Source organism: Eutrigla gurnardus (genome assembly GCF_963514095.1).
Source record: "Eutrigla gurnardus genome assembly, chromosome: 18".
Lineage (NCBI taxonomy): Eukaryota > Metazoa > Chordata > Actinopteri > Perciformes > Triglidae > Eutrigla > Eutrigla gurnardus.
In genome coordinates, this window is record NC_139929.1 from 11,922,315 (window position 1) to 11,934,339 (window position 12,025).

Consider the following 12,025-nt stretch of genomic DNA (forward strand, 5'->3'; position numbering starts at 1 on the left):
AGATACACACACATGCAAAAACACCATTAAATTGTTCTTCACAGAGTATGTAATAAATCAGAGAACCTTGAAATCAATCTGCAGCCATGTCTTTGACTGGGGCTTTAAAACAGGCCAATGAGCCTCCTCATACAAAGAGAATTTAACTTTAAAACTGCATCTGGATGGAAAAAACTACAACCCACAATCTCAACATATATAAGCACAAGCATTTACACAAGCCCCTCGCACATCATCACAAACCCAACAAAAGAATGGAGTTGTGGAAGTGAATGTGAAGTTGAGTGTCTCATTGTTATGTGTCTAACAAAGTTGCTCTTTAGCGTCTTGAGTGGTGGTATTTACTTGACCTTCACAACCCTCTTGCACGCGTCGGATCCGACCAACCTTGGTGCATGGGGCAGACTGAACCATGCTTGAACAATCATTTTCCCAAAGCTCTTATTTAAATTCTTCTTACCAAGTCTGGTAAACGCCATTAGTCGGTCCACCAGAGGCACAAGGAACCTTTCGGATGATGTAACCACATTAGCATAATTTCATTTCCGGACTTTAAAATCAGGTTAACAAAAAAATCCTTTGCCAGCCAGACAGTGAAAAATTAAACTGTCAAGACTCTGCCATGCAATGCCCATGAGGCTAAAGTATGTGCAAGCTCTGCTGCTGATGCCCCACAGATCCAAAGAATTAGTCAGGGAAAGAGAATGTCAGAGAGCCTGGGCAAAGGGAAAATAGCTGAGAGACGAGGGACGAAGCAGCAGTTTAGAAGAAAGCCAAACCAGAGGGAGGAGGGAGGAAACAAGAGGCCGCGGTGTAAGTGACAGTAGAGCCGCGTAGAACTGAGGGTATAGGAGGGTAATGAAGCAAAGTTACTCCCATCAGAAGCAAATCCTAGCCTTTTCTGTACTCTTTGAATGGTGTCTGTGGTGTGTCTGTCCTTCAGAACGTCTCATTAGTAGCCGGGGCTTTAGGCTAACGCCACCAGAGTCAGTGTGCGCTCAGTGTGTGAGACACTTGACACCCAAATAGGATGAACGTCAGAGCCAAAGCGGGGGGGAGGTTGGACAGTGAAAAAGAAGAAAGATGAAAAACATGAAAAAATAGCCTGTCAAATAATTTTCATAGCCTGTGCTGTGAGTACTGAATAGGGATGTCCTTGGGTACAAGCTGAAAAAAGAAAGCGCAAATGATAAAGAGAGATGGTATGGACCACGAAGACGGAGAAATCCCTCCAAAAATGTCCTGCCAAATTACAGTTTCAGTCTGTTCTTTTGTTTTCACATTCTCTCACTTTGTATTCAGCTTCCCCACGCCTCTTTATGCATGCCATTTTCTTCTCCACTCAATCGTTCTGTCTGCTCTCCCCTTCTTCTCCTCCTACCTCAAGTAAATGGAGTGCTGCTGAATTCATCATTTGCTCTGGTAATGGTGTGTTCTGACTGATGACTTGACCTTTGGGGCCAATATTGTCTGGCAAAAAAAAAAAAATCAGCATGTGGGTGCCTGTTTATGCATGCATGTGTCTCGTGGTGTCTGTGTGTATTGGAGTATTCATGATCTTGTGGGAACCAGTTGGTTCCAGGTTTCTCCAACTTTTGGCAATTTTGTCCAGCCTTCGAGACATTGTGTCAGTTGGGATTGACGTTTAAGATTATAATTACACAAGATTTAGGTCATGTCATTCAATTATTAAAAAAAAAGTTGAGGTTCAGGTTTGGGGTTATATGAAAGGTCCTCCCTCTATAGTAAGGCATGTGTATATGAGTGTGTCCTTCATGAATTAAAACACCAGCACAAGGTACCCTGCTGTTTCATGAAATATTAAGCAAATCATGAAATGTGCCACGTGCACGCAAACAGGCAAACACAGACTAATACACCAAAACCTCTCACACCTAACGCTGAGGCGGTGTGAAATTGTGCTGGGAGAGGTAATATAAGGGCGGGTGTGCCTTTGTATTCCCTGGCTTCGGCGTGGAGTAAACAAATCGCGGCTGTGCTCCTGCTGGCAGATTAGCGACTGGAAGGGAAACTCTATTAGTCATTTGACACAGTGATACCTCTACAATTAGCCTGCCGGCTGAGGGGCTGGCTATGGCTAAGAGGGGGACTGCTTTTTCTTTGGGCTGCTGAGATGACGGAGCCCTTGCTGAATGTGCAATCGATGGGGGAAAACAGGAGAGAGGGAGGGAGAGAGAGATAGGAAGAAGGGAGGAAAAAGGGAGGGGGCTCAAACCAATCCACCGAGCTTTATCCATCCTCCCTTCTCATTCTTTCATCTCTGCCTCCGTTTCTTTCAATCCTACTCTGTCTCTGTCTCTCTTTCTCAACATCACTCCCTTGCCCTTTTTTCCTTTCTTCCCCCCTCTTGATATGTCCCTTCCTGTCTATACCTCCATCCATCTTTTGTTTTTGCCTCACCCATCTCCTCTGAAACCTTCCCCTTCAACACCTATTTTGCTGTTCCCTCCCTCCCTTCTTCCATTTTTTGGGGGTCCGTCATCCTCTCTCCATCATCCATTCATTTCATGTTTTTCTCCCCCTTTCTTCTCCAACACCCTCCTGTCACTCCCCCTCTATTGTGGTTGTAGTAGACTATGCGCTCAGAGCTGAGGACATGTCCTTTCTCCCGACACGCTTCGGCGCTCAGCACGATTACACAAAACCCCTCCGTACAGTCTCTATCTCCCACACGCGCACAAAACACGGATTTCTAAATATGCAAGTGATTGACATGGACTAGACATGCGTGCCTGTAACACATAACGATTTAAGGTCGTACAACTGCACACACACACACACACACACACTCTGCTTGAATGTGAAGGAGAGTAAGGATTAGTTTCTCCCTCTGTTTATCCCTGGGAGAGCCTCCTGGCCAACACACAGCTCTTGATGTTCCTGAGCTGGAAGCAATGGAGGAGACACACACACACACACACACACACACACCCTCACCCTCCTTTCCACTTTCAGCATCAAGTATACAGCATTTTACAGTGGGAGCTGTAGGACACTTGTCTGTATGAGTCAAGGTGCCATGTCTTTACCGAGCATGCCACTTAGACACAGCAGGGGCCTCAGGCCAGAGACTGCTGCTAAATGTTCATGCTGCGGAAGGACAATAGTGAAAGTCATAAAAAAGTATTTCCAACTGAAGGGTGCTGTGTGACATACAGCCACTGCATGTGACGCACGTCTTCAGAATGTTTCTAATACTTTTATTTTCTTTTTTTTTTTATATAGAGGATTGGCCTTGTAGTTGTACTTGTGGTTGGCTGCCTTCTAACTAACTGTACCATGCTGTAAAATCCAGCTAGTTTACATAATGTGAGAATTTATTTTTTGTTTCTTTCATATGACTCAATGCCTTTGACTGTTGGTTGAGAACAAGGTCCTGACTCTAAGAGTTTGGTTGCAGTTGAACATGATTTGGTAGGAGACAGGGTTGTTCTTTATCACACAGGTGAATTTCCTCTCTCTGCAGCTCTCCCACTGTGTGCTGAGAGATGCTGCAGCCCCCCACGACCCTGAATAAAATAAGATGGATGGAACTTAAAACTTAAAAAAAACGTAGAACTTACATTTTGATGTGACCTATAATATAGCACACCTGAGCGTCTAAATAATGTAGTGAAAAAAGATAATTGATAATGAAGATATGGACTATTGTGATCCCAGGTTATTTATATCCATTAATGGTACGGAACAAGAGGGAGACAAAGCACGGCCACAGAGACAATAAGCAACGTATACAACGATACAATTTAAATCAATAAATTAATAAAACATGTTTTAAACAACAGATATGAACGCTTAATTTAATTTGATGAAGACAATCAACGCTGCCTCAGTGCTGACTTCCAATGCATCTGTGTAATCTCTGTGGACAAAAACAAATGAATGTTTCTTTCCACAGTTAGGAATTCATTACTGCTGATAAAACAAAGAATATTCTAATCATGTAAACTGAGATAGCATGGGACACAAGTAGAATGTGTTTATGTGCGCTCGTCTCTATGCATGTGATTGCTTTGTGAGTATGAACTGTATTAGAGGCCACAGGTGTGTGTGTACGTGTGTGTGTGTGTGTGTGTACCAACTTCACTTAAACCTACATTTAGGAAGTGCCATATGTTTTCGCAAGGGAGAGAATTTGTGCTGATCTGTAGTGTGAGTCAGATGCTTTGAGCTGGTAATTAAAGCTTTCTGAGGCTTCAGCAAAAACTCACAAATACTGTACAAATTTAAACCCCAATATAAGTCACCTGGATTCAACTCATGAACTGATTTGTTGTCCACTAACCTGAATGTCGGAAAACAGACTAGAGCAGAGGAAAAAACATCACCTTCACATTCATATGAAAATGAAGAGGAATAAATCAATTTCCACATCCCTCCATCCACCCCTCTTTCATTAGTCCCTTTTATTTCCTTAATCTCCGGTTTCACAATTTTAACATCAAGCTAATCCTCAGATAAATTAAGATTCAAAATGATCTGGCTGCAGTATGGCAATCATGAACTGGACATTTAACGAGCTTGGATGTTTTCACAGTGGCGTAAACATCCCTTTAGAAGGAGGTGGAAATACACAAATCTCCCTTTACTGGTGCTTAAAAGACAGTAGGTTCATTAAAAGATCAGCAGGATCAGGGGCCAAGCTGAAATTGATCCTGGCCAAACAAATCTAACATGGCGACGGGCAGAGCCTGGTGAGTGACACACCAAAGTGTCGGGGGAGATGCTGCAGCCAAAAGGTCTAGCAATGCTGTGGTGCTTCACTTCTCCTCATCCCTTAGTTACACTAATTAATAAAGAACTGGCTATTTAAGTCTGGGAAAACACTGTAAGTCCTACGAGTAAGAATAATTTAGGAATGACTTTGTGGTGTCAGTGATATCACATTGTATACATTTCTACAATGTTTGCGTATATATTGGTATGTGTTTAAAACTAATAATCTCAAAGAGATTAATAAAATGATTAAATAAATGCCTGTTCAATCACTTTCTATTGCTGAATGAGGCTATAAAATGTTGATTGAGCATACGGTCCACTGAGGAAAGCCCTTGCATCTGCATTATAATGAAATGAGCGACATTCCAGGCTGTTTGGATCTCTGGGACGTGAGATCAAAAAACACACCTAATGCTTTTCACCATAAGTGAACAAAACAAGAAGGAAATGGAAATGTTATGCAGAAATGTACACACGCACAACCCCAAGTGACTATATTATAAACCACACACTAGAGGACACACGCTTCTTTCATTTCAAGGATCCTTTACATTTCTCTATGTAAGAGGTACCCTGAACTGTTCCCACCTATCTCCAGTACTCTTCGACTTTACCATCCTCTCTTGGGCTTGTTTTTGTTCCTCTCTCTTCTCTTCCCTCCTCATCACTCTCTCTGTTCCATCCCCCTCGTTAGGATGTCAGATCTCATTACAGAAGCAGATTTAAAGGGGAAAGCAGATTGATGTAATGGTTTGATGCAAATCCTTCCTCATATTTCTTTCTCTCTTTTTTCCTTTGCACGTGTGCACAGTCACGCTGGCGGGCTAGGTGCTAAAGAGCTCAAACTTTGTTTGAATGAATGTGTGTTATGTTTCTATGTAAGTTCCCTTGTCCTGAACTCCATGGAATGAGTTGCAGGAACTAAATGTTAAGAAGTGTCTTCACATATTTTGATTGTTGCAACATCCTTCACAGCAGTTATCCAAAAAATGGACAGGAAAAAAACACATTATACAGCCAAAGAGTCAAAAGGCTGCGTTGCATCAGACCAAAACAGTTATGCCCAAACCACAAACATTATGTCCAGAATTTACATGAAAAAAACTGGAAAAACAGCCTCTGGACTGACCATTTGGCTCCTTCAAAATGCATATCTACATCTGTGAATATCTCCCCTGCAAATACTTTAAATAAAATAATGTTCAAGAATGCTTTACCTAAAGTAAGGTTTAGAATATCCAAGATGAGGCTCTTGATTGCAGGTCATAAGCTATAAACACGTTAATCACTTCAGTAGTGTTTGCAATGTAAAGTAAATTCCCAATTATTCCTCTGGCTCTGCATCATTTGGTTATCTTGTTCTGTTAATGGCTGAGGAAATACCGCCTTGCTTTTAGTGTGGCTTCGAGATTAATGATTGTATTAGGAATGTACTGAGAATTTGTGTCTGTCTCCCTCAAAGATACTGAAGGGAGCAATGTTAAACTACATAACACCCCTTATCTCCAGCAATAGCTCAACCCGGCTACTAGATGCACCTAACAAATAGTCGTGGCAGTGAATCTACCAATTCTCTCTGTCGCCACCTGAGCTACGTGCAGGTCTGATGATAAGCCATTAAAGAGAAAAAGTGCCACATCCATTCAGAGCTGATGCTATACCCAGTGGGTAGAGTCATTAATACAGCCCAAGATAGCTTTGATGAAATAAGGAGGGAAGGTACAAAGGCAAACATGTAAGACCAAAGGCAGGAGGGAAGGAAGGAAAGAAGGGCAAAAACAAGGAGAGGTCAGAGAAAAGGAGGGAGGAAGAAGAGGAGGAGGGCATGACAGAAGATTTCACTGCTCTCTGAATTAGTAGACGATGGTACATTAAAAGAAAGAGAAGGGTAGACATTATTATTATTTTCTTTCTATATATAAGTATATATATATATATATAGAAAGAAAATAATAACGAGCTGAAGGAGAGAGAGGTCACTAAGGAGAATGGAGAGACCATACTGATGTCAGAAGCAGGCAGAATGTAAAACAAATCAAAGTAACATACAAAAGCAAGTGACAAACTGTCACTCCTTTTGGAAAAATAACATGTAAATGACATCCTGAGGCTTTTTTTCTTGCTGTGATTCTTATTCGTGTGGATTTGTGTGTGTGTGCGTGTGTGTGTGTGTGTGTGTGTGTGTCTGTGACCATGCAGGAATAATCGCTTAAAATAGGCCACATTAACCTGCAGTCCTCTGGGGCGATGGCCTGTTTAATCCAAGAAAAGCGTCACTGCCTGCACACATGCATCGTGCAAAATCACAGATACACGCTCATACTCGATAATATATTGCCATGCATGGATGTGTGTGTGTTCAGGGCAGATAAGAAAAGAGGATGAAGAGGTTGAGACAGTAGGAGGTAAGAATGGTGAAGAAGGGTGTGCATCAGAGAGAGAGGGGGGGTTTTACCAGATACAGACACACATACAGGGGGGAGCAGATGTTTAGTTGCAACATTCCCTCTCAGTTGTATTCATGTGGTGGCGATGCTATCGAACACAGCGGGGCCAGGCTCACAATGACCTCAGAAGTGAACGGAGCTGTGGAGTGTGGGGAGGAATGGAAGCTGAGCAGACATTCAGGTTAACCAATCAACAGTGTTCTAAACTGGATCTGACTGAATTGTCAAGCGTGTTGTCAAACTGCAGTCCACCACGCCGCTGTAAGGGAAAGCCAGCAGACTGCCTCCCAGACTGCAGGTCTGCTGCTGGTGACCTCACTAAGGGGGAGGCTGAGGGAGGACACATATAAAAGTTCCCCAAAATATAAAGTAGATCCTCAGACAAGCTTATTGAGCCCAAAAAAGTGTGGTACATTTTAACAAGCTGGTTGTTTACCAGACATCTACAAAACTCACAAACTTTAATTCAATTTGCAGTGCAGCCTCGGCCCTACCGTGTCGGCCTGGCTTGTTTCTTCTCCGTGTCCTTTTAGCTCCCTATTTCCCTCCATCGCTCTCTCTGCCCTCAACGGGGTCAGGAAACAGCCACTCTAAAACCCAGTGCATGCATCATGCAGCTCCTCTCCATAGCTAAGTGTCCAGTTCAGTCATGCCGTAGCCCACGCTCTCAATGAATACTGTGAGCTTCATTTGACTGCATGTTCCTTATTTGAATTGGCCTTGAATTAGCCGTATATACACACCCACTGACTCCAGCTTTGCACGTCTTGGAATGAAATGCGCACACAAACGTCTCCATTCTCTCCCCACCGTGGCTATGACTTATAGCATTAATTACATTGATCCATGCCAGCTTAATGAACCAATAATTTGAGCCTGCCATTGCCAAGAAAAGGCGATATGACATAATTAATGACTTACTGCTCACCATGTCAGCACAGCCCTTATCAGTTCACTGTGTGCTATCACTCCATGCTTTATGAATCCTTATTAGGCAACCTCCTAGTCACTGCACAGACTATTAACATGACTTTTAAAACGTGCTGCGCTAAGGCCAAGCCTTTATTCGACGGCCCAGTGACTTCAAGGTGCGGTTCATCTTTGGTGCTTTGATTTATCACTGGGCAAAGAACACTAGGGGGGGGGGGGGCTTAGCTCTACCAACATGAGACCATAAAAACATTGCATCATAAGTGTATTGTAAACCTCAAGTGTTGCAATTAGATATACACAGTCTAATCCACAGTCTATTGATTTTTGGAGCAGCAGTACAAATTTCCTTTGTGAGTTTTCTTATGTCCATCTATTGAAACTACAAGAACAAGGCACAGTAAATTATAGATAACAGAGGGTCCTCTCTGAATACTTCTGAAGAGCACTTATTTAATTAATTCCTCCTCATAGACAATCCTCTCACTGTGTGATGCTCAGGATTTCACTGACAGCAGTCAAAGCAACATCCCCAAAGAATAACAGCAAAACCAACGACACCCCCCCCCCCCCCCCCCCAAAACTGGAATATGCTCCAAAAGCTACACTCTGAGTCTTAAAGGCTCCGTCCTTTAAGTGAGTCAAACTGATCAGCTCATGCCGGTCACGAGCGGCATATTTACTCCTACCATTCTGACCTAAATGCTAATGATAGCTATTAAGGCTACGCTGGTTAATGACATCGAGGAAGCTGTGAACGCGGTGTGACCGACTTGGGTGTTTTCATGTGGGTATGATACGGTAATGGGATTAACATGGCGTACCTAAACCCACATTGAGATAAACTCAATGAGGCCCTATTAAAAATACGTCGCCGGCAACAATGGAGTAACAGAGAGAGCGTGTGAGAATGTGTGTGTCTGACTGTGTGACTTTGATAGAAAAAAGCGCCCAACTGTGCTTCATTTCCAACTGGAGAAAAACAAAAAAACAAAAGGGTTGGTGATGGCCATTTTTATATTGTTTGCTCTTTATTCTCTCTTATGTAGTGTCTCCATCCCTGGGTTGTGTGTGAGTAACTACACAGCACAAAGAGTATTAACTAAAACAGGGCTGTAACATTAAACTCATGTGGGAAACATTGTCCAGATGAGTGCTGCTGCAGCTTCCTATCATTTATACCTGACACAGTCTGTGTGAGCATCAATTAAAACGAGGTGAATGCGTGCTGTGTGACAAATTGACAAAATGATGCAATCTGGCATAAAGGTAGCTCCTAATGAACACATCTTTTGCCTCCTCATACAAGTTTGTCCGAGCTTAGTTTGCATAAAGGTTGAGATTCAAATCAGTTCATCATGTGTGTGATTTATCATCTTGGTGTCCGCCTGCAGAGAAGTGGGTCTCTGCTGATTAACGACAAGAGTTTGCCGAAGTCTTCAATTATAAGATCGAGTTTCAGGATATATTTTAGGTTTCAAACTATTTAAAAAAAACACACATCACAAAAATCAAACTGCATTGCTAATTAAACATATGTATGGAGAGTCTTACCGGTGTTGTTGCGATAGGGGCCTGTGTCCGACCCCTGGCTCTGGCTGAGGCTCCTCATGGGGCCCTTATTGTGGTAGACACGTTCTTCATAGATGGGATCTATGTGGTGCTCTGGAGACCCCAAGGGCCGAAGGGGCTCCTGACTGTGCTGACTACTGTAGGAGCCACGGGAGCCTGGAGAAACGAGAGAGGAAGAGTAAAAAAAAGATGTAAGGCGGCGAGGGAGATAGGATGAAAGTGGAGGGATACAATGAGGAAGGCAAATGCAAGTTGAGGTACAGCACGGGGGGTAAGGAAGGTGGTACGGATGAATTCTAAGGAGGTAAGGGGAAATTAAGAGATAAAAATGGAGGGAGGGAGGAAACGGAAAGAGAGCGGAATGGCAAAGGGGTTAGAGAAACCAAAAAAGGATGTAGAGTGAAACAAGATATACAGTGGATGTGAAAGAAAGAGGATGAAGAGATAAACAAGGACAAGTGACTTTGGCAGAAGATAGATGAGACAAGAGAGACAAGAGAAAAGACAAGGAACAGGTGCGGAGATGATGTGTGAACGACGGTAACAGTGATGATGAGAGGCAGTGGCGGTTCTACACGGGGGCCTACAGGGGCCAGTGCCCCTGTAAAAATGTCCCAGGCCCCCCCTGTGGCCCCCCCAGAGCTGACTGAATAAGCTGACTGAATGATAAAATGAAAATGAAATAAATTGATCAAGTTATTACGATTTTATGCGCTAGCGCCAAAAGCGGAACTAATGTGACTCAGCGCTCTACACGGAATAATTAGAGCGACGCACCCAAACACTGCCTTGCCGGATGCGAGATGAGAGTGAGAACGGCACTTTCCATTTTTTAATGTGCCCCTCTGATCAAACATTGGCCCCACCTTGGCCCCCCCAGTAAAATTTGTCTAGAACCGCCACTGATGAGAGGAAAGGAAAGGAGAGGAAAACAGCACTCAACTCGACAAAAAGCAGGCCTCTGTTTTTAGACCTGTCCATTTTTACCCCGGCCCTTTTTTTTTTTAGCTGGTATAGAGTGTCACAGAGCACCAACTGACAGCATGCTATTTATATTGTAGATAAGGGTGATGGTGCATGTGTTTGTGTGAGTGGTATGGCAAGTGGTGAGTATGAAATGCACCAAATCAGAAGTAGAGAGGAAAAAAAAAATGACAGCAAAATAAAGAGAGACATGCATAGCAACACATGAGATAGGAGGAAATATGCAACGCCAGAGAGAGGCAGAGAAAAAGGGGGGCGAGAGAAAGGGATGCCTCTGTATTTCATTTTTTTAATCTCCGTGGAACACATTGCTGGTCGTCAGCTATAAAATAATGAGATGTAGTGTCCCCCCCTCTCGCTCTGTGTTTGGCAGGAATCCCAGAGACACAGGGCAAGGAAGACATTGACAGCAGGCATTTGTTCATTACACAGCAGAACAAATGTAAGGCCTCCCTCTGAAAACATGGAGCTAAATTAAAATTAGGACGTGGTAAAACAGGAGGCGACCGAGGGAATATGAAGACGAGTTAGCGGGGCCGGGGTGACATGGCAGAAGATTTAGTGAAAGGACGTGCAAATAGTCATGGATACACAGCTATGACTGACCGAGAGAGGATGAGAGATGGTCCAGTGGACCTAACGTCGTATCATATTGCATTTGCTCTCAATCAATGGCAAGTCACGTGCCGAGCGTTCCCCAGCGGAAGAAGGGGGATGAGTGCAGTGCTTTCGAGACCCCTATTCAGACCTCAGTGTTTACCCACCATCAACTTAACCCCGCAACCCTTCAGATGATATCAGAAATCAATACATGTCAGGCATTTAGTCATCTCAGGGTCAAGTGCACACAGTAGCATGTAGCCATAGTTTTGGCTGCAGTTGATCTGTTTCTTGTCTTAATAAAGCAGACAAGTGAAAAGACAGTATTGTATTTTAAGGAGGCGAATCTCAATGAATAATCCAACATAGATAAATAGAATCAGTTATCCTAAGAAACATTGGACAAAGGGTGGCCTGCACTTGCTGTGCTATACCAGAGAAAGCAGTGGTTTGCCTCATTAAGCATGTTTTGAGCACAACTGTGGCAAAGAGGCTCTTGTGTTTAGTGCAACCGTGTCTTCCTTTCAACAGTGCGGTTAACTGACCGACCTGTTTACCTGCTTGCTAATGAAAGGTAGGCTGCAGCCTGTCACACTCAGCTAGCCAGCAGCAGCCAGACAGGGAAGACAAAGTAAGAGAGTGAGGGAAAGAGATAAAGGAGATGGAGAGAATTTGAGGACATGATGGGAATGGATGGACACTTTGGATGCCGCACCACCCATTGAGCTCAATTGGAATGAGGTGAAATTAGA

General features: G+C 43.4%; 1 protein-coding gene across 2 annotated transcripts in view; it reads right to left on the reverse strand.

Annotated features, from left to right (window-relative positions):
- Positions 1–12,025, reverse strand: part of ctnnd2a (catenin (cadherin-associated protein), delta 2a) — a 218,632-nt gene that overhangs the window by 95,159 nt on the left and 111,448 nt on the right. For both annotated transcript variants that reach the window (XM_084033107.1, XM_084033108.1), the window contains exon 11: positions 9,672–9,845. In XM_084033107.1, the coding sequence (XP_083889233.1) occupies positions 9,672–9,845 (174 nt within the window). The remainder of the gene's footprint in view (positions 1–9,671; positions 9,846–12,025) is intronic.